At 41.6% G+C, this 24,945-nt stretch overlaps 1 protein-coding gene across 2 annotated transcripts in view; it reads left to right on the top strand.

The window, feature by feature from the left end:
• LOC117403380 (keratinocyte-associated protein 3) overlaps window positions 1-24,945 on the top strand; it is a 50,747-nt gene that overhangs the window by 7,694 nt on the left and 18,108 nt on the right. For both annotated transcript variants that reach the window (XM_059024332.1, XM_034005493.2), the window contains exon 3: window positions 24,872-24,931. In XM_059024332.1, the coding sequence (XP_058880315.1) occupies window positions 24,872-24,931 (60 nt within the window). The remainder of the gene's footprint in view (window positions 1-24,871; window positions 24,932-24,945) is intronic.

The raw sequence follows: 24,945 nt of genomic DNA, 5'->3' as shown, positions 1-24,945 counted from the left end.
TCCAACCAACCCTTCGGGATAGTTTTCTTGGCTGCCGTCATCCCTGCCAGGAAAAGCCTTGATTGTAATGGCAATGCTAACTGAGAGTCATCACCCAGCAAAAGCACCTCAAGAGAGAGGGGCATGACCACACCCACCAGAGAGCCCATAGTAGCTACATCACTTTTCGGGCACTCCTAGAACATATGCAAGTACGTGCCCGTCACTCCCAAGGTACAAGCCTGGCAGGTATAATCAAAGTGATACTGGTGTGAGGAAAGAATTATACCAATTTTTTTCACCCAAAAACAAGTTTTTATTCATTTTCGTATTTATAGGAGGGGAACATTGCAAAAAACTGTAAAAAAAAAATCACATTATTGGTTTTGTTGAGTTAGAGCAATCACTCAGGTTTATCAGTCAGGTTTACATATTGTAAATCAATAACACCCCTAACAAAGAAAACAAGTGGGGGAAAAAAAAAGCCAGAAACATTTTTTTAATATATTTTATAACTATTTGAGAACTGCACAATACAAAAGCAAGTGTACAAATTTGAATCAACCACAATTATAGGACAAATATAACTATTGTAACACGGCCACACTCACAGTCGTTTATTTGCCCCTTTATAATGAGACCCAGAACACAAACTGGCGGTTTAAGCGCATACGCACACTTTTAATAATACAAAATAAATAAAAGAAAACCCCTAGCTCCTTCAGAACTCTTACTAAACATTTTGTAGGTTCCCTGACTAACTCGCAGGACGGCTAAACAGTTTGCCTGACAAACACAAACACTCCGTTTTAATACACGAAAACAAAAGGCTTCACACTGTACCTTTTAATTACGCTTGAGTCCACTATCAATCGGGCTCTCCACACAGCAGCAGACTGACTGATCACTTTTAATAATTTACAATAACAGCCAGGTGCAGGTGATAATTAACAATAAAATAATAATCAAACAATTAACACAGGTTTTTGGCAGGGAGGATATTAACCCCCTCCCTGCTGAACTACACTATGTACATGCTATTCACAGATTTATCTGTAAGTATTCAGTGTGTGACACTTTTTAAAGCAGACCCCCATCTATCACAAAACTATCTGCGCTTACAGGTGTGCGTCTCCATCCCCCTCAACGTTTGGTTCGTTGTGATCGCTTTCTTCATTTTCTTCCTCTTTGAGAAATGCATTTCTTCACTGGATTCTTTTGAAATCTTCATCTAAACTACTTTCATAGTCACTGACTTCTTCCTCCATCATCTCTGCAAGACGGTACTTTGCTGTACGCCTTGTATTGCGTACGCTCACAATAATAATTTTCAAATGGATATCGGCTTGTTTATCTAAGTCTTGCAGCATTATAGTTGGCAATTTTCCAACTGGAAATAGTTCCGTTGATCAGACGTAACTCAATTCAGAATGCGTTGCAATTGAAAAGTTATGCACTTCGTATAAGTGTTCTTGTTGCAATTCTTGGGATCATCCAAAATGTAACTGCTGGCTTTGCTTCAGTTAGTTTCGTTCAGTGACATAAAACAGACCCGCTTTCCAATTAATGCAGTATCCTGTTTACTGATACAGTCTCTCGTAGGACAGACGGCAGGGCCCTTCCTCAGAAGATGATTTTAGCCATTATTCAGAACATTGGTTCTTCCTTGCCTTCCATGAATTCGAGCGCTTATGCTCCCATGATTCAAACTTTCTTCAGAGCAGTTTAGCCTCCATTTCGTTCCTCCGAACTCCAAACCACTTCTAGTGGGTGGAGCTCACTTCTTTCTCTTGCCTGGGGTGCTGTTCCTTCTGTGGGGCACACTTCTAGTGTGGGGAGCTCATGGGAAGCTCGTATGGGAAGCAAGCATGGAAAGCTCGTATGGGAAGCTCTCTCATGGGGCAAACAAGCGTTTTCTGAAAGTTGCGCAGCTGTTTTGTTGTCCTGACTTCCATGCCGTGATTGGCTAGTTTGGTTATTTTGGGCTGTGCCTGAGTCCACGTGGGTTGTTTCTCATTGGTGGTTCTTGTTCAGAGACAGCCCATTGTTCTCAATTGGTCCATGGCTTCGCCCACTGTCGGCTGTGTTTTGAGGGGTACTGTTCTCTGTCCGAGGCATCAAAGCATACTTAACTATCTGGCTTGCCTTCTGCAAGATACTGCTGGTGCCTAAATGATTCATTCAGTGATAGGAAAAGATAACATTTGTCCAGCAGTTAGTTCACGACTCTTTCTAAAAGCATTCTTGTTAGTGGGAGAGTTTGAGCAGAAACCAAGTAGACACAGAGAATGGTTTAAGACCCCCCTTCTGTATATTTCAATTCTGTTAATTTCATACACAGAATTATATTATGACCCACTCTGACACTACAGTCTGGTGCATTTTTGTGTCCACTTTCATCTTCCAAGAACTCCTGAAAGTACTGCAAGACTTGCTGTGCAGTTGTACATTGTTTTAGTTTTCACTAGACAAATATTTCTGCAGTTGATAAATAAGTCATTTGTCTGAAGGTATCCTGTTATATCTATTCAAAATAAATGCAAAGCTTTCAAATTTTGCAGCGTGCACTAATCCAAACCCACCGTTTTTACTATGACTGTCCAAAATGACAGCTTCAGTACTTCTAGGTATAACGTATTATATCTCCAGAAGTTTCTGCAACCCTGGGTCTACTGATGCTTTGAGATGTTTAATACATATATTTAGGAGGAAAAATCAGTTGAGAAAAATGCATTTAAAAATCGCGATCAGTCAAAAAGACCAATCCGGTAGTTCATGTTACGCCAGAAAAGGGGAGATCCTGCAAGCGTTACGGTTGAACTAAAATCGTCAATAGGACGCGAAGAAACCCAGAGTTTCTGGATGAAACCACCTCTTCATAGCCCTAAGCTGAAAAGACCCAATGTTTATTGGAAATTCGGTAGGGCGAGACCCCCAGCGGTTTCAGAGCGCTCCAAGGTAGCTAAACGAATTCTGGAGTTGTTACCATTCCAGATCAATTTCGAACAGAGCGAATTAATCTTAGTAAAAATTTGGGGGGGGGTGGGAAGTGATAAAGGTAACATGGAGAACAAGAAGGTAACATGTGGTAGCACATTCATTTTAATCGCAGATATTCTGCCATGAAGGGTAAGCTGAAGCGGTGACCACCTATCCAAATCTAACTAACCTACTGTTGATGCTCCTGAAGTCCCAGCCTCGCAGCGACTGGGTCGTTTGTGACAGTCCTGGCTGAGCAGAGCCTTCACAGGCACAGTCTTGCAGTTGAAGGGTTCCGTAGTAGTTACCCTGCAGAGTAGACGGTATCCTCCTGGATGTCAGCAAAGCGGCCCTCTGTGTTACATAGCGGTGTAATTGCCTTGAACTGTGGCGCAGACGCTTTTTTAGCTGCGCGCCGCCTCCCTGGGCACATCCCCCCCCCCGGGATGTATATCTCCTGTTATACATCCCAGCTGCACACATCCGTGCAAGAACCAGTGACCAGGGTTCTCCCTGTCAGTCTTAAACTAACTTTAAAATCTGAACCTATCTTTTTTTCCCATACGCAATCTATTAGTTTATTAAGATTCAACACAAAGCTCTACCCGGTTTGAGTGGTTGATAAAAACCGGTGCACTCTCGCGGTCGCCGACCACACTGAGACTGGGGGGAAGGAACCAAGGAAATTGATTGATTTAATATTTTAAATGATTCCATTTACTTTCCTGCAGTGTTAGACTAATGTATAATTATGAAAAAGCTGAATATCCAAGTGGCCTGTAGTTCTTAATAACCTGTACTGGCACTAGTGAAATTCTCTTTTAAAAGCTGGTGACCCAGACGCGCTTTGAACTTTATACAGTTAATGTAAGTTTTAATAATGTGATGAGGCTATATATATATATCTTGTCAAATCTTAAGATTTACTAGTAAATGTCGACATTTGCCAAGCAAAACGGGTAAACGTCCAAAATAAACAGAACACTTTATTTGTATGTGTTTTAATGAGACCCACTTGAGCTTGTTCCCTACACACTGTGGCTAATCAAGCACATTAAAACTTGGAATGGGTGAAACTTATGTAATAAGAGTCTTATTTCCATCCCTGGATTATATCTTGCGTGCGGATGATAGCTCTGTTTATATTTTTCGTATTGCTTCAGTGTCACCCGTCGCATCGCAGGCAGTGTGAACGGCTCATGTGTCACGGTACAGTGTGTCGTACGACGCATTCGCTTGTCTCGTCATGTCTGTGTAGAGGCCTTAACCAAGTGTCTTTGACTAATGACCAAATGTCTTATAAGTGCCACAAGTCTACCATGCTGCAATAAGTAAATAAAGCTATTCGGTGCCTTTTTGATTTTTCACGTTGTGTCCATAACCAAAGTGTGTTTCTGTTTGAAAAAACGAAGGTTCTAAATGATTTAATTTGTATTTAACATTCTGTTAAATTTCATCAAACTACTATGTATTTGGAGTACAATATCCTTCACAATTGTGAATTGTTTTATATGAAAATTTACCAGAATGTTAGTTGTTCTACATACATATGTGCAGGGGTGTAGCATGCGTTGCCTCGGTAAAAATTGTCTAGGTATATTTCTGAAAAATGTACAGAAATATCAAATTTTTCATAGAAGAGGTATGCTCCTCCTGGGATCGTCCTGCCTCAGGTCCTAGCCTGCTAAAGCAGGCTGCACCACTTGCCTCTCTAGAAGGTGTGGAAATGCTTGGCCTAGCGGGGTTCCCCCCGGTAGACTCCACCATCGCAACCCTGGTTAAGGCCCCACTGGTGGGTTGGCTGGAGACCCAGTGTGCCTGAACACTCAATGCAAGGTGACGGAAATGCATCTCAAGCGAGTGTATGCAGCAGAGGTGCAGGCAACTCGCCTGTCAAACCCGGCGAGTGTGCTCACGGCTTACATGGAAGGTGTACTGTGCAAGGCCCCGCTCCCCGAGCCAATGGCCACAGAGCTACGTCTCTTGTCCAGCACGCTGCTGCAGATCTCCGGTCTCCAAGGGCAAGCTCTTTGCCGGAGCCTGGCTAGCTTGATTGTGGCTCGTAGACAGCTGTGGCTGTCACAAGCAGAGTTCCTGATGCGGATAAGGCTGAGCTACTAGATGCGCCTATATCCCCAGGACATACCTTTTGGGCCAGCCGTGGAGATCGTACAGAGATTTCACCGGGAACGCGAGTTGTCCTGGCAGGTGGCCGCGCTTCTGCGTGGGGCAGAGTTCCTCAGATGCAGACTGTCACCAGGACAGTTCCAGTCCCCACGGGATCACAGGTCACCCTCCTATTGCACCAGAAACTACTGGGTCTGATGGCCGCAGCCATATCGGCCATTCAGCTGGGTCTGCTTCGTATTTGTGTCTGTTACAAGTGTGGCTCAATGCTTTCCACCTCAACACCAAACGCGACAGAGACCATCGGCTGACTGTCTCACACGTGCTCGGCAGCCCTACCCTAGTGGAGGACGACCTCTCGCCTGCGTGAAGGTGTGCGAATGGAAGTAGTGTTAAACTGCCGTGGTGACGACAGACGCCTCAAACTTGGGTTGGGAGGCAGAGGAGTATGCGGATGCTGGCCGGACCGCTGGACATCCCTGCACATAAACATGCTGGAGTTGCAAGCTGTCTCCCTTGCTCTCCACTACTTCCTCCCGGTGCTGAGCGGTACACATGTGTTGATCCGGACGGACAACATGACAGTGGTGGTGTATGTCAACCACCAGGGTGGCCTATGGTCCCTGGGGTTGCATCGCATGGCGTTCAGGCTATTGACATGGGCTCAGAGGAACTTGCTGTCCCTACGGGCGATGCACGTTCATGGAGTAGTGAAAAGGGCAGCGGACCTCCTCTCCAGGAACGGTCCGCATCCGACCAGAGTGGTGACTCCACCCTCAGATAGTGGAGCTCATTTGGGAACGGTTCGGGAAGGCGCAGGTCGATCTCTTTGCCTCGGCAGAGATGACTCATTGCCCCTTGTCGTACTCACTACACCGCTTAGGCGGTCCACTCGGCGTAGACGCCCTAGTGCACGAATGGCCCAAAGTGTGTTTGTACGCTTTCCCACCTATACCGCTGCTCCCGGCCTTTCTCAAAGGTCCGGTTAGAGGAAGCGATGTCTGTCTGATATTTGTAGTGTGGCTAGCTGGGCTACACCGCATTATTATTTATTTCTTAGCAGACGCTCTTATCCAGGGCGACTTACAATTGTTACAAGATATCACATTATTGTTTATATACAATTACCCATTTATACAGTTGGGTTTTTACTGGAGCAATCTAGGTAAAGTACCTTGCTCAAGGATACAGCAGCAGTGTCCCCTACCAGGGATTGAACCCACGACCCTCCGGTCAGGAGTCCAAAGCCCTAACCACTACTCCACACTGCTGCATACCTTCTCCAGGTTCTACCACCATAATGTGGTAGACCCTGCCCTGCCTTCATTAGGCACAAGGGTCCTTGGGGTGTAAGTTCACCCCGCTAACCCCTGGGTTAGACAGTGCTTGTGCGTCCCTCATATGCTGCCGTTCCTTCTCCCTCATGATGGCTCTGATATACATTAGAGAGTGACACAGGAATGAAACTTCAGTCCTGTCAAAAATGTTTCTGTCCCATCCCATGAAAGAGTAATCATTTCCAATCCTGTCATGTAATTTATTCTTGTCCCATCCTGTCTTGTCAAAAAAAAATCCCGTCCCATCCCATGATAAACAGAGATCAACTATTTGGAGGTACAGATTTTCGTATTCATGTATAAAATTAGGGTTTATAGGGTTTTGCATTAAACACTATCGGTATACTACTAGTAATTTTGTTTTTAGTTTTAGTTTTTTTCAGAAAAAAATACAGTGCAAGCACGGTATCAATATAATGATGCAATATAAATTTGGTAATATAAAAACTGTTTAGAGTTTTGTGAGGTAGTTTCAGTTTCTAAATCTGGCACAGATTTTAGTATGTCAATGCCACAATAAACTGTCAGTGAAATGCAGTATTACGAACCATTAATTCATTTAAAAAAAAAAAAATAAATAAAAAAAAAATGGCTGTGACAGGCTGGACGAGTGGTCTGACGTCAGGCAGAAGCAGGAAGGTAAACTGACACCAGGCAAGTTCTGCAGTTTAAGGTGGCGTTTGCCGTTTTATTTAAATACAAAAAATAAATAAAATATTTTTAACAAAAAGAAACTTGCTCACAGAGCGAAAACAAATATGCAAACAAAACAAGTCTTGAACACAAAAGTAAAACACAGGTCAGGCTGGGCTATAGCCTTCACTGATCCTGATGTTTAATTTTTAGTTTTGTTTTCTGTTACTCCTCTCAGTCCGCTCTCTCCTCACTAACACCCACCCCGAGTGCCGAGAGCTGCAGGCTTATATACCGTGGGGTTTAACTGGCTAGTAATTATCCTATTACCCCTCGGCCACAATCTGCACGAGTTTATTAATTAAAGTGCTAAACAAAACAAACAAATCGGCTACACCGTCCTAAATACATAAATAACAAAAACAATAACCCAACCCGCTGCGTTTCACCGTCGTATAAATACAATACTAAATCATAATACAAAATACACTGCACAGGGGCGGAGGGGGACTCCGTTCTGAAATAAAATAAACAAATCAATGTACAGGGCTGCTCGCCCTGTTACAATGGCATTGAAATATTATTTCATAAATGTTCAGGGAGTAGCCATCATTTATTTATTAAATCGTAGTATTATACATACCCCTTCAACGTAGCGCCAAAGCAGTACCTCCAAAAAATAGTAGCTGCTACGGCCAAATCTTAGCCTTTTGACATCTCTACATTATGATTTGCACATCCTGTACATATGTATATAGAGAGATATATTAAATACATGCCAGTAGAAATCCACAGCGTTTGGTTATGCTGCTAGTATCAATAATTCATGTATCAATATTGTTAACTAAAGGACTGACATAACTATACAACTGGGTAATAGGAAATATTTTAAGTATCAATTTGTTAAACGTAAAGGTTTTTATTAAGCATTCTGTGTTGCCAAGATGCTGATTCTCCGTGGACATCTGCTGTCCCACTGGTCCGTCTGCGTTGGTGTTGTCGGAGTCTCTCTCCGAGTTTGAACCTTCTGATTTCGGAGACATACGACTCAAATTGATAAGGGAGATAATCCCTGTTTTTTCTCCATTTAGATCCATCGCTACATAACTCACATTCATAAGAGGTGTCTGAAAGTTCTATGTCATAGACTCTTTTATGACTTTAAAGAGCAAAAAAACACTTTTCCTTTCTGCTGGTGGCAGAGTAGTCCTGTTCCTTCCCATCCTGAAAGCTTAAATCCCGTTCTTGCCAGTCCTGAGAGGTTTATTTTTAATTTATTTCCCGGTCCCGCCCGTTCCCGTGCGCTTAACTCCTGTACCATCCCATCCTGTAAAATGTAACATTTTTTTTCCCGCGGGAATCCCGTCTTCATGTCACTCTCTAGTATACAGTATCCCATACGTAATGTCATTGGTGGTTGTCTTCAAATTGAAAGGGAACGTTAGGTTACCTACCTTAACCCTGGTTCCCTGAAAGAAGACGACCACCAACCACAAGGTTGCATCGGTCGCCCTCACAGTTTTTCGATAGAAAGAGAGAAATGGCTTCCTTGGGATGACCGTTTTATTCCCTGGGTGGGCGGGACCGAGTGGATCATCCCAGGAAGGGGCTTATCGGCAGCTCTGGTATAGAGAGCTCAGCAATATCTACCCAATGGGCAGGCATATCCCGTAGTAATGTAATTGGTGGTAGTCTTCTCTTTCAGGGAACCAGCGTTACGGTAGGTAACCTAACCTTTTCAGTTGTGCCTGAAGTACAACTCTTACTTTTTCTCTCAGAAGGAGAAAATCAAATGAAATCTTTGTAAATTGTTCAATACAACAACAGACAAAATGTAAACAGGATTTTGAATACGGCACTCGCTCACCGGATGCGGAGATACCAGTATAGCTGAAACGTGACGTCATTAGCTGCAAGTAGCCTATAACGCATGTCTTTCAGAAGCACTCTAGATAAGAATTTAGTGATTTTTATTTCTTAAAATAATAATTCTCCTGACAGTCCTGTATGATGTTTAACAGCAAAACGTTTTGATAAATCAATGTTTTTCCCGCACAATGGCAACGCTTTCCCCCTCCCTGATTTAATAACGAATAGCTGTTAGTTTTTACTACTTTTTTCATGTATGGTATTTTTTTGCAATGGCCCTGATGCCATGGGCTATAAGAATTGGGGGGGGGGGGGGGGGGGGGGAATTCTATCCATAAATCCACTGTTTTGGCGACAGCATTTTAAAAATTATATATACAGTGCTCCCTCGCTATAAGGCTCGCAATTTATAATGCGCCTCAGATATAATGCTCCTACAGCAGGTCCCCCAATTCCCTATACTAATGAATCGTGCAATATTTCTACAGCAAATACAGTACCGGTGTTCAAACTGTAAACAACTTCAGTCTAACTTCTGTTTGTCTCTTCCTTTTGATACAGTATCTGAACTGAAGAAAAGCTGCGCTGGTACTTTATAACACAGACATCTTATTCAGCATTTGTTTTATAACTCAATAAATATTAGGCCGATTACGTGGTTATCTTTCCTAATGTATTTACGTTTTTGCTGTGAGAGGAGCTGCGGCTTTCTCTGGGAGACGAGACGCTTCAGCTTCGCTGCAGCCCCGCTCTGGCAGCTAAACCTGGGGCAAGCCCTTTCCCTCTTCCCTCTCCCAACCCGCTCTCCTTCTCGCATTTGGTTTGCACGTCTGTCACTTCGAACTGAACTCCTGACCGCCATTTAGCCAAATGATCCACTAGTGGGAATGTGTGTGTTTTTGTAAAAAATATAGTGTTGATTTACATGGTGCTTTATGCATGGTTAATTCACAAGGTGTTGCATATTTGCTTCACTGATGGGGTGTGTGTGTGTGTGTGTGTGTGATCGATCTATGACTTGTCGAGTTGGAGTCCCAGTCACGAGTCCTTGACTTTGAGTCTTCAGTACGTGTCCTTGAAATAAACTCAAATCCATTTTCATTAAACTAGTGGTGGGAAAAGTTATCCTTCAGGAAAATGCACAAGTTATAACAAACTAAAATACAAAAAAAGTTAATTGTATTTTTTCTAGCTACATTATTCTATTTGCATACCTCTCAATGTGTCTGTCACTGTCGTCTTTTCTTTTCTTTTGGAATTCGAATATTGTTTGAATCTACCTGAAGTTTATGGAGAAGCTTCAAGTTTGTGGATGTTGTTTTTCAGCCGATGTAATGTTAGAAAGTGGTATGTTGTCAATGTGGTACGTGTACCAAAACTTGACCCGTGTAACGTCAGACACGGGTATGCTGTCAAATTTTGGTACATGTGCAATCAATTGCAATCTAATGGGTGTTTTCCTATTGTCAGAGGTACATTTTACCATTAATTATACATTTGTTTGCAAACTTAAACTGGAAACAGACAATTTCTCTAAAGAAACTATCACGAAGTCCTCCGCAAAGTTGTACCAATAAATTATATATATATATATTGCATATGATATATTCATATACTATTTTCTTAATGCTGGAAAATATGATGCATTAGAGAATGTAAAATAAATTATAAATTCAATAATATATGTAAAAGACCAGATTTGAATGGGCGCTTCCCTGCTCTACCACTTTAACGCGTACCTGTAAATAACACTACACTGGTAAGAAATTTAAAGTTGCTTTCACCTCTGACCTATAGCATCTACTTTGACTTCAATTCGGGTAAAATCTGCTTTAGACATTTCCGGAACTGGTATGTATACTGTTTTTAAATAGTACATTTAGTATTTTTATTCTTTTGTTTTGCAAAACAAATGCTATGTTTCACTTTCATTGCATTTGCACTCAAGTCTGTAATACAATGATGCATTTACGAGATTGTTTCGGTTCATTTGATTTCAGATAATGTATTTTATCTTTTCTCGTACACAAACCATTATATTTATTTATCTCCTGTTTGTGTAGGTTCATAATGGAATAAAAAAATGAAGTCACACAGACAGATTTCTAGGTTGACACTGCCCAGTGTATTGTTAAATGTGTTTTCCCCTCATCTATAATAAATTCATTTTGGTAAGAAGTGTTCTGTCGTGGGTTTTTTTTTTAATTTTTTTTTATTTGCTATTGGTCCTTCTGTCATATGTCTGATACAACTGCCTGTGACACAGAATTTGCCAGGTGACTTCCTTGACGTTTCTTGCGTGTGCTGGAACGAGTGGAGATTAGAAGCAAACCACAGAATATTTAATCACACCGCAACATTCTGATATGAATTAAGAAGCTCTAAAAGTGTGATTTATAACTAGGGACCTACCTAAATCGCGATTTCGCGGAAATCGTGAAATTGAGGGGTCACCGCGAAATTCACCTCTTGGGTGCCAATGCATACAAACAAGTACGGAGAGGAAAAAAAAAGAACTTGTTTAAATGAACTACTACACAACGCAAGCGACGCAAACTACGTGTCTTCCTTCTGTAGATAACACATTTTTATTCCTTCGCCGTCCCGTGTGTATTGCACTTAAGCAAAAAACAAACAAACAAAAAATGTCCACAAGTAACATTTACAAAATAAATGATCCAAAGCAGTTAACGTTCTTGTTTACTATTCAAATGACAAAGTTTTAATCAGCCTATCGGTGCATCTTTACTGCTTTTATGTGACCTGTACTGTGCAGGAGGGGGTGGGACAAAGTTGGTGCTGCATTGTTTTGATTAAGGTTGCTAAAATCTAGTTTTCAGCATTGGAGGGAAAATAGTAGAAATGGACGACAAAAAAAGCAAAGTATATTTTGGCTGATGATCGTTTTAAGATATTTCACAAAGAAACTACATGCAGACTGAGGTAATTGTTTTCCATATCTTAATGTGTATTTGGAAAAAATATGATCGATCGCTATTTAGCTTCAGAATCACACATTAAACAAAAGGCTACTTCAGAGGCTGCTGAACAGAACGTAAAATAAACAGCTTTCAGAAACCAAACTGGAAAGTCAGCCCAGACAAAAAGTATTCCTGTCTGCAAGTTAAATCAGTACTAAAATGATCCAGCACAGCCACCTTGCTTCAACCTGCTGCTTACAGTTGGAATTTTAGACCCAAATAGCCACATCTTCTTTGTTTTGACTCAGTACTAATAAAATAAATTATTGGATGGAACAAATAACATGACAACGAACGTGCTGCATACATTGCCTTTATTAAAGTATGCCAGATGCCCTTGTGTAACCGAGTTTTTGGGCTGTTTCTAATCGATTTCCACATCAGTATAACTTGGCAAAGCTTTGCCTTAACTTCCAACCAATTCAGTGTGTGCAGACGTGCAGTCTCGGTGTATGGGCAAGTCAACTGCAGGGGGATGCGGCATACTCGCCTTTAACAAATGACAGCACTCTGTTTTAGTAAGGAAGCAAGTACCACTATTTTTAGGCTTTATAGTGTTCGAAATACTGTCTACTAAGGTTTATTTAATGTTTAAACATGTCTGCAAAATCCTAATTTTTATTATTATTATTATTATTATTATTATTATTATTATTATTATTTATTTCTTAGCAGACGCCCTTATCCAGGGCGACTTACAATTGTAAGCAAATACATTTCAAGTGTTACAATACAAGTAATACAATAAGAGCAAGAAATACAATAACTTTTGTTCAAGCAAAGTACAAGTGTGACAAACCACAATTCAATAATACAGCAGATAATAGTGATCGTTACATCAGGATATGATTAAATACAAAGTACTACAGGTTAAACACTTGGCAGATTACAGTATTCTGAAGTACAGGATTAAATGCAGTAAAATAGGGGGCAGATAAGAGCAAAATTAAGCACATTTACATGAAGGGTGATAGTGTCCCAGGATACAAACAGAGGAGTTCTACAGGTACTGTTTGAAGAGGTGAGTCTTAAGGAGGCGCCGGAATGTGGTCAGGGACTGGGCAGTCCTGACATCTGTAGGAAGGTCATTCCACCACTGCGGAGCAAGGGTGGAGAAGGAGCGGGCTCTGGAGGCAGGGGAGCGTAGCGGAGGTAGAGCTAGTCTTCTAGTGCAGGCGGAGCGGAGAGGTCGAGTGGGGGTGTAGGGAGAGATGAGGGTCTGGAGGTAGCTGGGTGCAGTCTGGTCAAGGCATCTGTAGGCTAGTACAAGAGTCTTGAACTGGATGCGAGCGGTGATCGGAAGCCAGTGGAGTAGCGTGGGCGAAGCGTAGCGTGGGCGAAGCGAAGCGAGGCGAGGCAGAGAGAACACCAGGCGGGCAGCAGAGTTCTGGATGAGCTGGAGCGGACGGGTGGCGGACGCAGGGAGGCCAGCCAGGAGGGAGTTGCAGTAGTCTAGGCGGGAGAGTACCAGGGCCTGGACCAGGAGCTGGGTAGCATAATTGGTGAGGAAGGGTCGGATTCTTCGGATGTTGCTCAGGAAGAAATCGGCAAGTGCGTGCCAGAGTGGAGATGTGCTGGGAATAAGAGAGGCAGGGGTCCAGGGTGACTCCAAGGTTCTTAGCTGAGGAAGAGGGAGAGAGTGTGGTAGATTCCAGAGGAACAGAGATAGAGAGATCAGAGGAGGGGGGGGGGGGGGGAGGGAAAGAAAAGGAGGTCAGATTTAGAGAGATTGAGTTTGAGGTGATGCGAGTGCATCCAGGAGGAAATAGCAGACAGACAGGTAGAGATAATGGAGGAGATGGTGGAGTCAGAGGTGGGGAAGGAGAGGAAAATCTGAGCATCATCAGAATAGTAATGGTATGAGAAACCATAGGATGCGATGAGGGGGCCCAGGGAGCGGGTGTAGAGAGAGAACAGGAGAGGACCCAAGACTGACCCTTGGGGGACTCAAGTTAAGAGTGGGTGAGGTGTGGAGGTTGCTCCACGCCAGGTTACCTGGTAAGTGCGGTTGGAGAGGTAGGAGGAGAACCAGACCAGAGCAGTGCCAGAGATCCCCAGGTCAGCAAGAGATGATAGTAGAATAGAGTGATCAACAGTGTCAAAGGCAGCAGAGAGGTCGAGGAGAATTAGGACAGAGGAGAGAGAGGCAGCTCGGGCACACAAGTGAGTTGGTGACAGACAGGAGGGCGGTTTCAGTGGAGTGGGCAGCCAGATTGGAGAGGGTCAAGCAGAGTGGTTGGACAGGAAAGCAGAGAGCTGGCGGTGTACAGTCCGCTTGAGGGTTTTGGAGAGGAAGGGTAGGAGGGAGACAGGACGGTAGCTCTGGAGGGAGGTGGGGTAGAGGGTAGGTTTTTTGAGGAGGGGAGTGATAGAGGCTTTTTTGAAGGCAGAGGGAAAGATACCAGAAAGTAGAGAGGTGTTGAGGAGGGAGGAGATGAAGGGGAGTAGATCAGGAGCAGCAGCTTGAAAGAGGTGAGTGGGGAGGGGGTCCAAGGCACACGTGGTGGGTTTGTGACCCTGGAGCAGGGAGGAGAGGTCAGAGTCTGAGAGGGGCAAGAAGGTGGAGAAGGAGGGCGAGTTAGTAGGGGATGTAGTGGGTGTAGGGGTTGGAGCAGGAGGGGGTGCGGGGGAGGGAGAGGTGTTAAAGAGTTTGCGGATATCTGAGATTTTAGAAGAGAAGAAGGAGGCAAAGTCATCAGGGGAGATAGAGGAGGGAGGGGGGGAGGGTTTAGGAGGGAGGAGAAGGTAGAGAATAGTTTACGTGGGTTGTTAGTGGAGGCTTGGATTACAGATTGGAAATAAGCACATTTAGCAGAGGAGAGAGTAGAGGAGGAGAGCAGAGTGCGGTAAAGGTCTAGGGCAGCAGGGAGTTTGGTTCTCTTCCATTTCTTTTCAGCAGATCGCAGTGTGATTCTTGCCGAGCGGAGAGCAGAGGAGAGCCAGGGATGGGGAGGGGACAGAGGGAGTCGAGGGAGGAGGTGAGTGAGGAGAAGAGGGTAGAGGTAGCAGAGTCTACGGAGAGTTGTGAAAAGGAGTCGATAGGAGGGAGGTGAGAGAGCAGTGGAGGCAAGGACAGAGGGGGAGAGAGAGCGGAGGTTACGGCGAGAGGTGATAGTGGGGGTAGGAGGAGCAGGGAGAGGGGGGAGAGACAGAGAAAAAGAGATGAAATAGTGATCAGAGAGGTCCAGGGGGGTGACAGAGAGGGTGGAGGGGCAGCAGGCCCTGGAGAAGGTGAGGTCCAGTTTATTCCGCAACATACCCGTGAAAAATACGTAAATTTACCGCGATTTAAGTAGACCCCTATTTATAACTTGTATGATTTATTCTGTTTTCATTAATTTTTGTTTTCAGTAAACTCAATTAAGGTGACCAATGTTCTATTGTTTTCAGTTCAAACTAATTATATTCCAGATATTCAGGGAGCGCGGCAAAATCAAATTACGTATTTTTTCCAGTTTTAGAAATGTATTTCTACAGTGATTAAACTTAAAACACGGTTTAAAGTAGTAAAGAGAAAGGCTTGTTAAAAGCCAAATTACTTGTTTACCATTATGACATCATTGCTTATAAAACTTAATGCAAAAGAAAAAAAAAAACTTTCTGCCATGGTTGCAGTTGGATTTGTGTTGGGGGGGGGGGGGGTGGTTACACTACAACCTAACTTGCTTCCAATTTCTTATTCTTACTATGATTGGTTGCAAAGACAACAGGGCTAACCAGTGATTGGATAATGTTTTGTTGGGTGGGTTTTTATTGTGCACGTTTCCTAGTAACTGAAAATATTGTATTCTGAGATGTAGTTAGTGGAAGTTTTAGGGGAAGCGGGACTGGAATGGTAGAATTTTTTTGTGTAATAGAAAATAAAGGACTCGTCATTAATATCGCAGAGTCACGAGTCCAAGTCACACAAGGTGGAATCAGAGTCTTTTGCGGCCGTGACTCGTCTAAATCAAGAAAAATGTGACTCGAGTCCTACAAGTGACATACATGGTTACTTTTGAGGAACAGTTTTTGTACTTGAAAATAAAATAAAAATAAACTCATTTAGTGTTAAATCACCCAAACAGTTCTTTAAAACAAAAAAGCATACTTTTTTTTTTTACTGTACTGGTTATTTGCACTTCACTGTTTGTGGCACGACTGTAAGCCTGCTGAAATACCCCGATTTGAACATTTCCATCTATTTTACAAAGCAATTTAAGCTCAACAGCATTCTTTTTAAGCTGTTTAAAAAACAAACAACAAAAAAAAAACGTTGAATCAGTGATTTCAGAAAATCGGGACTTTTGCTGTCCTCAGCATTTAAGTATTTTTTTTTTTCAATTACATCCTAAATTGACATTTAATTAAATGTTTATTTTAAAGTAGGATCAAATTACTACAAATGATCAATACTATTTTGAAAAAAAATATACAATTGTAATTTCTAGAAATTTACACTTAAGTCAGTAACATGGTTAAAATAGTGTCCCAAGCTAAAGTCCCAAAATTTCAAAATCTCACCAACAAAAATATTTCTGTAAGTTGTAAAGCAATTCAGCCTCCCTGATTTAATAAACAGTTGTATCTTTTTAAATAACAAATAACCAAAACATAAAAATAAATGTAAAATAAGAAATAAATGCATTTTAATTCTGAAAATTATCATGTCACACAAAAATGTCAACTTGGTCACAGTTTATGGATTTCGCCAATTTAAGTAAGGAATTTAAAGACAGCTACAATGTTGGGGTCCTCAGAGGGGTCCTACCTCACTGCTGATAGGAAGATGATAAGAGAGGCTTGGTAAGTTTTGTTTTTTTTTGTGTTTTTTTTGTTTGTTTTTTTAATCCTTTTTATTTCTTTTTTTCATTTCTATGTAACGTATGTACAATTGATAACCATAACATGTCAACTTGGTCCTTAGTCTCAATTTGACAAAAGTTGTTTAAAATATTCAAACTGTACAGAAAAGGCAAAGGTTTTTTGTATATTTTGGTCTAACATTAGTTAGATGGGGCCTTTTTTGTAACTGTCATTTTTTGGCAGGAAACTTGTCAACTTGGTCAGTCATCTTGGTCACAGTTTATCATACAAATCTATGTGACCAAGATGACATGGCTTGTGACTAGGGCTGCAAACTACTTTTTAGTGTTGTTATTAGTAGTGGAGTTGGTATTATTATTATTTAGGGTGGCACGGTGGTTTGGTGGTTACCGCTGCTGCCTCACAGCTCCAGGGTCCTAGGTTCAAATCCGGCCTAGGGGTCGGACTGTCTGTGTGGAGTTTGCATGTTCTCCCCATGTTTGTTTGTTTGTTTGTGTGTGTGTGTGTGTGTGTGTGTGTGTGTGTGTGTGTGTGTGTGTTTTCTTCCACAGTCCAAGGTTGATTGGTCACTCTAAATTGCCCTCTGTGTGAGTGTGGTGCCCTGCGATGGACTGGCGTCCTGCCTTGCGTCCTGCCTTGCGCCCTGTGTCTGCCGGGTTAGGCTCCGGCTCACCGCAACCCTCTAAAGGATTAAGCGGTTATGATAATGGCTGGATAATTATTATTTAGACCTGTAGCTGTTTTTAATATTTAGACATGTAGCTTTTTTTTTTTTATTTATTTATTTTTTTTTTTTAAGGGGGGGGGGGGTATTGTTTTCTGTAGATACAGTGCAATTTTGTAGTCCCTGTAAGTCGCCTTGGATAAAGGCGTCTGCTAAATAAGCAAATAATGCACACTGAAACACACCCCGAAATTTTATAATACGTTAATCATTTGTTTTTATTTATTTATTTTTATAAAAATGTAGTCGTTGCCAATTATTTATTATTTTCTCCCAATTTGGAATGGCCAATTATTTTTAGGCTCAGCTCACCGCTACCACCCCTACGCTGACTCGGTAGGGTGAAGACGAACACACGCTGTCCTCCGAAGCTTGTGCCGTCAGCCGACCACCGACCGCTTTTTCACACTGCGGACTCGCCATGCAGCCACCCAAGCGCTACAGCATCGGAGAACAACGCAGCTCTCTGGCAGCTTGCAGGCAAGCCCGCAGGCACCCGGCCAGACTGCCGGGGTCGCTGGTGCGCGTTGAGCCGAGGACACCCTGGCCGACCTAACCCCAGGCGGCACTCAGCCAATTGAGCGCCGCCCCCTGGAATCTCCCATCCTCGGCAAAGGAATAGCCTGGACTCGAACTTGCGACGTCCAGACTATAGGGCACATCCTGCACTCCACACGGAGCACCTTTACTGGGTGCGCCACTCGGGAGCCCACATTAATCAGTTTTATTACATTATGAAAGTTATTATCCAATAATATTTTAATGTTAAATTTTAAATAATACTTAGTTAATTTTTTTTTTGCATTGTGTAATTATTGTTAACAGTTTTGTTTTTGATAAAATATCAATATGTATTAGATTGTTTTATATTTCTTGTTGACTTTGCACTTAATGACTTTTTTTTTCTTGTTGAAATATTGCACTTGTTCATAGCGTTACATTTTAAATATTCTATTTGATAAATACATATTTTCATGTTTTTTAATTCTATATTGTTTATTTAAAAATCATTAAAGAATTTCAAAGAATACTAGGCATTAGTCAATTCTTATTCTTGTCGACTTGGTCACGGTATTGCCACAAGATTAAATTGCAAAATAAAAATGAAACTGCTCAACATTTTTTAAAATTGTTCAATGTTATGTTTATCCATTATACTTAGATCATCAGTAGCATAGTTTTAAAAAACATATCTTGAAAAATATATTTTTGTAAAATCAAATAAAAATACCAATGTATTGTCTCCACTTAATTGTGTACATTTCTAGGCAGAAAATAGAAAAAAATATACAAATGGTTTGAATAATAATTTGTATTTACATTTTTTTTAAATGTTTTTGCGTGACCAAGTTGACATTTCTTGAGGGACCACATGCCATAGCAACACAAATTTGGTGGGAGCTTGGCAACTTCAGTTCCATGTACTCTAGGGGTAGTAAAACATTTTGGGACCAAACACTAGACACTGCATTGAAAAAAAAAAAAAAAAAAAAAGCCAAAAAGTCCAAATTTTCTGAAATCACTGGAATCCATACAGGCAAACCACTCTTTTTTTTTTTTTTTTTTTTTTTTTTTTTTTTTTTAAACCTTCATTTGTGCAAAACTTGCACGTAAACAAATCTCTTACCATAATTTTTTTAACATTTACTGTGGTTTATAAAAGTCACTTATTAGACTGCGTCAAGCCTTTTTTTTAGGTTAAACTAATCGACCCGTTCCGTCAAGCAAAGCCATTTGTTTTTATCCATTAGAATGTCTCCGATTGTCCTTCGATTAACAGGATATGCCTCACTTAGGCGAGAAAACATTTGCGCTGACTTGCTTTTTTTATTTTCAGATGCATACATGCCGATTTCTTTGTTTATTTTGCTCTGGTGTTAAATGTAGGGTCGACTCACCATTTTGTACTTTGTTTTGCTTTGGGAGCGGGAGTGTTGATGACATTGGTATGAACGTTCAGCTAACTAACTAGGAAAGCAAGTCAAAGGTTACTTCATAACTGTTTTAATTGCTATGATTATTTCATTGGCGCTACAATGAGGGAAACTACAATGCTTATATTTACGTTTGCTTGGCTTGAAGTTGTCGGGTGGCGGACAACGGAGTGGCAATATCACTTTTATATTGGTGACATTTGTTCAGAGACAATAGCTAGCTGGCGGTATGCGAGGGTGGAGTTATAAAGGCGGTGGTATAACGCAGGACAACTAAGTATTCTATAATTTAATTTTTCTTTTCCTCCCTCCTCCTCCCTGTGTGAGGAGCCTCAGTGTCACGCCCTGTCCCTCGCTGTGACAGGCGCTTGTGACTTGGGCTGCTTCTTTTAATGCAGCTTGTTTCCTCTCTTGAGGATGGGAAATTTTTCATGGTCTGGGAATTGTTTGCAGCGATTTTCTATTTTTGGGAAAAAGGCCAAGCAGGAGGTGTAGCTTCCTAAAGAGTCCCCTCGGAATCTACCATTGACAATGTACAGGCCCAGGCCTTGACAGAGCTTCAGTATCTTTTCTCCCATTTTTATTTGTCTCCCGGTCATAACTGTTTCTGTGGGAGCTGATGGGTGTGGAGTATACAGATTTTTGACCAAATGTGTGGTTGTCTCCGTGTGCTGATAGTCAGGCAGTGTGCATGTCCTGGCGTTAAGATCTCCACAGATCACCACATTCCCCTGGGCCTGGAAGATTCTGGGGGGGAGGGGGGGAGAATATATATTGCACACAGGTAAATGTCATTCTGATTTGAGACTAATATTTTTGCTAATTTTTAACCACATATGGGACTCTCCCTTTTTTTAATGGGCTGAATAGTTTTGGTGAGCTCTGCTTTATACCAAATGATAATTCCCCCACAGTCTCTGCCATGCTGAATTGTGCTGTGTTTCAGGGAGGGCACTATTATCACCCTATAGCCTGAGGGACAGTGAGTGGACACGTCTTCCCTGCACAATGTCTCCTGTAGAATAATCAAATCGATATTTTGAATACAATTTACAAGTTCAGGGGCTGTGCTCTTCAGGCTGAATGCTGAGGAGCTCAGCCCCTGGATGTTCCACATTGTTATTGTTAAATTCATCTATTCCAACTACTATTCTACCAGAAACCATTTAATTACTTAATGAAATAAATGTTTTTTTTTTTTTGTTTTTTTTTTAAAGAAAGCTATTTACCATTGTACATTTCAGTGTAGTAATATATATTATTTATTTATCTATTGCAGTTACTGTACATGTGGTGTGTTTTTTTTTTTGGGGGGGGGGGTTACATTTTGGTATCAACAGAAGATTTCTTCATTAATTTTCCCTATTAATTTTGGGTGGAAATCCCTTCTTTGTAACGAGGTTGAAATTATAATTGTGTTGGAACTCCTGTGCGGCCCTTTCGGCCACTTTACTTCGTGATATGGCCATGTTGTCCTGCTGGGCATGCAGGTCATTGGTTCCCGTATGTGTTATTATGTGGCTGGGGGAGCCAAGGCTCGACACGGACAGCTCCTGCAGGGCCTTCCCTGTCGTCGGGCGCAATATCTTTGATACCTTCCGTCTGGGGAAGAGGCGCTGCTCACTCATGAGTTTCCCATTGGAGTCCATCAGCAGGGCTACTTCAGCATTGTGTTGTCTGCTTGGGGCGGTGGGGTCGCTGTCTGAGAGCCTGGTCAGCACCAGCTCTTGGAGCTCCACAGGCTGTCAGCCCTTCAGCTCGGAGACCTGTGCTGTGGATCTCCAAGGGCTGGGCTGGACCGAGGGGATTAGTGTCTCCTGGGGCTGTGCTCTCGCTCTTCAGTGCTGTCAGAGGCAATGCTTACTGCTGTGAGGATGTTGATCTTAGTTTCTTCACTGTTTTATTTTTCTGTTTTTGGTTTTTCGGTTTCTGACAGATTTTTATAGGTCCACAAATTTTTCTTCGAAACATCTGACTGGCCTTATTGCCCTGCACCATGACCGTGCCATTTTGATATGTTTATTGTAAGCACTGTATTTCCAGGGTCAGATTCATCATGTATTAGCACCTGTCTGCCTTTGCCTTTTACCTATGCCTCCTTTTTTGATTTGGCTATACTGTCTGCAGATTGCTGTTTGGGTTTGTGGGGGTGGGGGTGGGGGTTTGGGGTTTGTGTACCACAGTATACATGGAGCAGCAGTATACCATACAGTACTACAAAAGGTTCCTTTTCTATTTCACTGGTGTCTTCTGAGTGAAATTTAATGGAGAGTGTTATCTTACATGTAGGGTTTCACATATTGCATGTCCCATCCATTTTCAGGTACTCCTTTCCAAACATCAAATACTCATCACTACATGCCTCAACATGAATTACACATTTCTGAGTACATGGAAATATGTTGTTGGTTAAAGCACATTTCGACAGCAAAGATTAATGCAGTTACTGAACATGTTACCAATCACAATGACTTCCGTATGGCCAGTCTTCGGGGAGAATTTGTCATGTGCTTAGTGAGGTCATTGTCATATGTGATGTCAAGTGTGACAGGAAACATACACATAAGGGTGCACCCTTATGTGTGTTTCTTGTCACACTTGACATTAAGGTTGCGTGGCTACCTTAACTTGCAATGTCCTAGCCATTTTGGACATTTGCAAACAAACCTTAACGTTACTTTAACAACGTTTTTGCCATTGAATTTCCATAGTTTTGCAGAAGGCATCTTGGAAAATCAAACCACCAAATATGTAAAGAGTTTTTTTTAAAACCCAGGTTTATTGAGGCAAAATCAGGTGTTCTTATCTGTCCCTGAGGCTAGAGGGGGGGGGGGGAAAGCAAAGACTGTCCCTGGTGGCTGGAGAGGGGGGGGACAGCAAAGACTGTATCTGAGGCTGGAGAGGTGGGGACAACAATGGCTTCCTTGGAGGCTGAAGAGGTGGGGACAGCAACAGCTGCCCTGGAGGCTACAGAGGTGGGGACAGCAAGGACTGTACCGGAGGCTGAGGATGTGGAAGCAGCAACGGCTGTACGTGAGGCTGGAGAGGTGGGGAAAGCAACGGTTACCAGAGAGGCTGCAGATATGGCGACAGCAAGGACTGTACCTGAGGTTGGAGAGGTGGGGACAGCAATGGCTCTATCTGAGGCTGGAAAGGTGGGGAAAGCAAGGGCTGTACCCGAGACTGAAGAGCTGGTGACATTATTTGAACAGTACTGCCGGGGAGCAGTTATTCATGTTGTGTGGCTCTCTCCACTCTCTCTAGAAAGATCATGTAAGAATCCTGCAGGTTTTTAGGCATTTCTAAATTGAATTGCCCAAAAGTTTACTCAATGTAATAAATAGAATTCTGTGAAGTTTTTATAGTCTTGACGAGTTGTACACATAAACAATTACAATACGCATATTACTACAGTTGTATTGTCACTGTATTAATAATATACTGTATTATAATGTGGTGTTTTTTTTTTTTAACCGGCTTTAGACTACTCGCTGCGAGTAGTATTAATTTATGTTCTCAATTCAGGCTGATTATCGTCATCGGTTATGTCTTATACGTTCTAAAAAATATTGTTATTGACCCATTTCATTAAACGTTAAATAACTATTTTACTCGTGGATGTTCAAATGCTGTCTAATACATCCTTATTTCAGGGCAATTAAATTAATTATCAAGAAGTTTTTAAAAAATGTACCTAGTTGTACACAAACAATTACAATACGAATATTACTACAGTTGTATTGTCACTGTATTAATATACTGTAGTTTTTTATTATTTTTTTACTGGCTTTAGACAACTCGTTGCGAGTATTCATTTATTTTCTCAATTCAAGCTGATTTATCGTCATCGGTCATATACTTTCTAAAAAATATATTGTTGTTCACCCATTTAATTAAAAGTTAAATAACTTTATTTTACTCATGGATGTTCTAATGCTGTCTGATACAGTACATCCTTATTTCAGGGGTTTCTTAATTTTACTTAATTACTTCGCGTTGTGAAGGTCTCTTCAAGATAAACATTCTGTAGCGTTTGAACAACTTCGTGGACCAGCGCGCACTGTTCATTTTAAAAAAATCTCAAACTTCCTTTGGCAGTGTTTTTTTTTTTGTTTTTATTTTTTTTTATTTTAGAACCTACGCTATACAAGATCATAACCATTTACAGTATTGTGTTTACAAGTATTGACAGACTTAATTTTTTCGCAGGCAGTATGTATTTTATTTGATGTGAATCAATGTGTTCCTCGACGAACAATAGTTTTGTTCAAGCTGGGCCATGTAAAGCTGTCAGTCAGATCATTAGTTTAACAAAGCAAATTACAACTTTGATAGAAACAAATAATCACAAACCCAATAACAACGATCTTCAATAAACAAAAAGCAATTGGAGTTTAAAATAGGAGGTGTCATAACAAATACACTGTAGTCTTTATTATTTTTTTATCCATTTGGTAGATGCCTTTATCCAAGGCTTACATTTTATTATTTAACTAGTGCTTAATTTGTACCAGGGCTCTCCAGGGCTGAGCCAGGGCACCTTTTTTCACTCTGAAGTGGTGGTGGTTGCGATTGTGGTTGTGTTCATTCTATTCAAGCAGCAGGAACGTACAGACTTTAATTTTAAATTTAAATTATCGCTGGAGCCCCGCCATCCCTGTCATTACAAATTAAGGGCTGGTGAGCAACAATACAACCCAGCTAACAGGGTAATACTGTAAAGTGCCACTGCATTCTCTGTTTCACTTGTGTGTTTCTCTGACCACTGACACTCTGTGTGTGTGTGGAATGGAACGGAACACTGACAGTTTCGATGAACTCCAAACTGTATCATAAAGGGAGGGGAGGGGTGGAGAAAAACATATTTCCTAAATGAACAAATTATTATTAGTTTCCCCAGTACCGAAGGCACAAACAGTAATTATTATCACGGATTACCAGTTTTATCCAGACAAACACAGATCTGACTCGTGTGTGCTGAACTATAGGCTATTCAATGTCTCCCTATTCAGTGAAATGGAACGGTCGAAAGCAAAGCTGCCAAGCACTGATGTCAGACCGTTATCTTTATGGTTCGATTTCAGTAAAACCAGGACCACCCCCCACACCGAAAAATATAACTATCCGTTGCACATCTACACTCCCGGGACTGTGTGTGTGTGTGCCAAGTGTGGTTCCTTAATTGGCAGTACTTTGAGATACAGGTGTATACAAAAGTCAATCCGACCACACATACCAATTTTCATGCATATCGATGGGGATTTACCCCCCTTTTGAGCTGGTTGTAATCAGAACCTTATGTCTGCGTGACTGCGTTGCACAACTTTTGGCCATAGCTTGGTAATTAAGAAACACTATGAAAAAAGTTATAATTTTATAGCCGGTTGGAGACATACAAAAATGTAGCCTATTCAGTGGTAAAACAAAACCCTATTTGTACAAAGCTGTATCTTTTTTTTTTTATGCCACTGACTAATTTATTATTTTTTTTTTCCATTACAGAGCATTACTACAGGGATTATAGCTATTCTTGTATCCAGAAACCTACCTAATGGAAAATTGGTAAGAACAGAGTT

This window comes from Acipenser ruthenus, chromosome 5 (assembly GCF_902713425.1).
Source record: "Acipenser ruthenus chromosome 5, fAciRut3.2 maternal haplotype, whole genome shotgun sequence".
Taxonomy (NCBI): domain Eukaryota; kingdom Metazoa; phylum Chordata; class Actinopteri; order Acipenseriformes; family Acipenseridae; genus Acipenser; species Acipenser ruthenus.
This window is presented reverse-complemented; position numbering and strand designations above follow the sequence as displayed.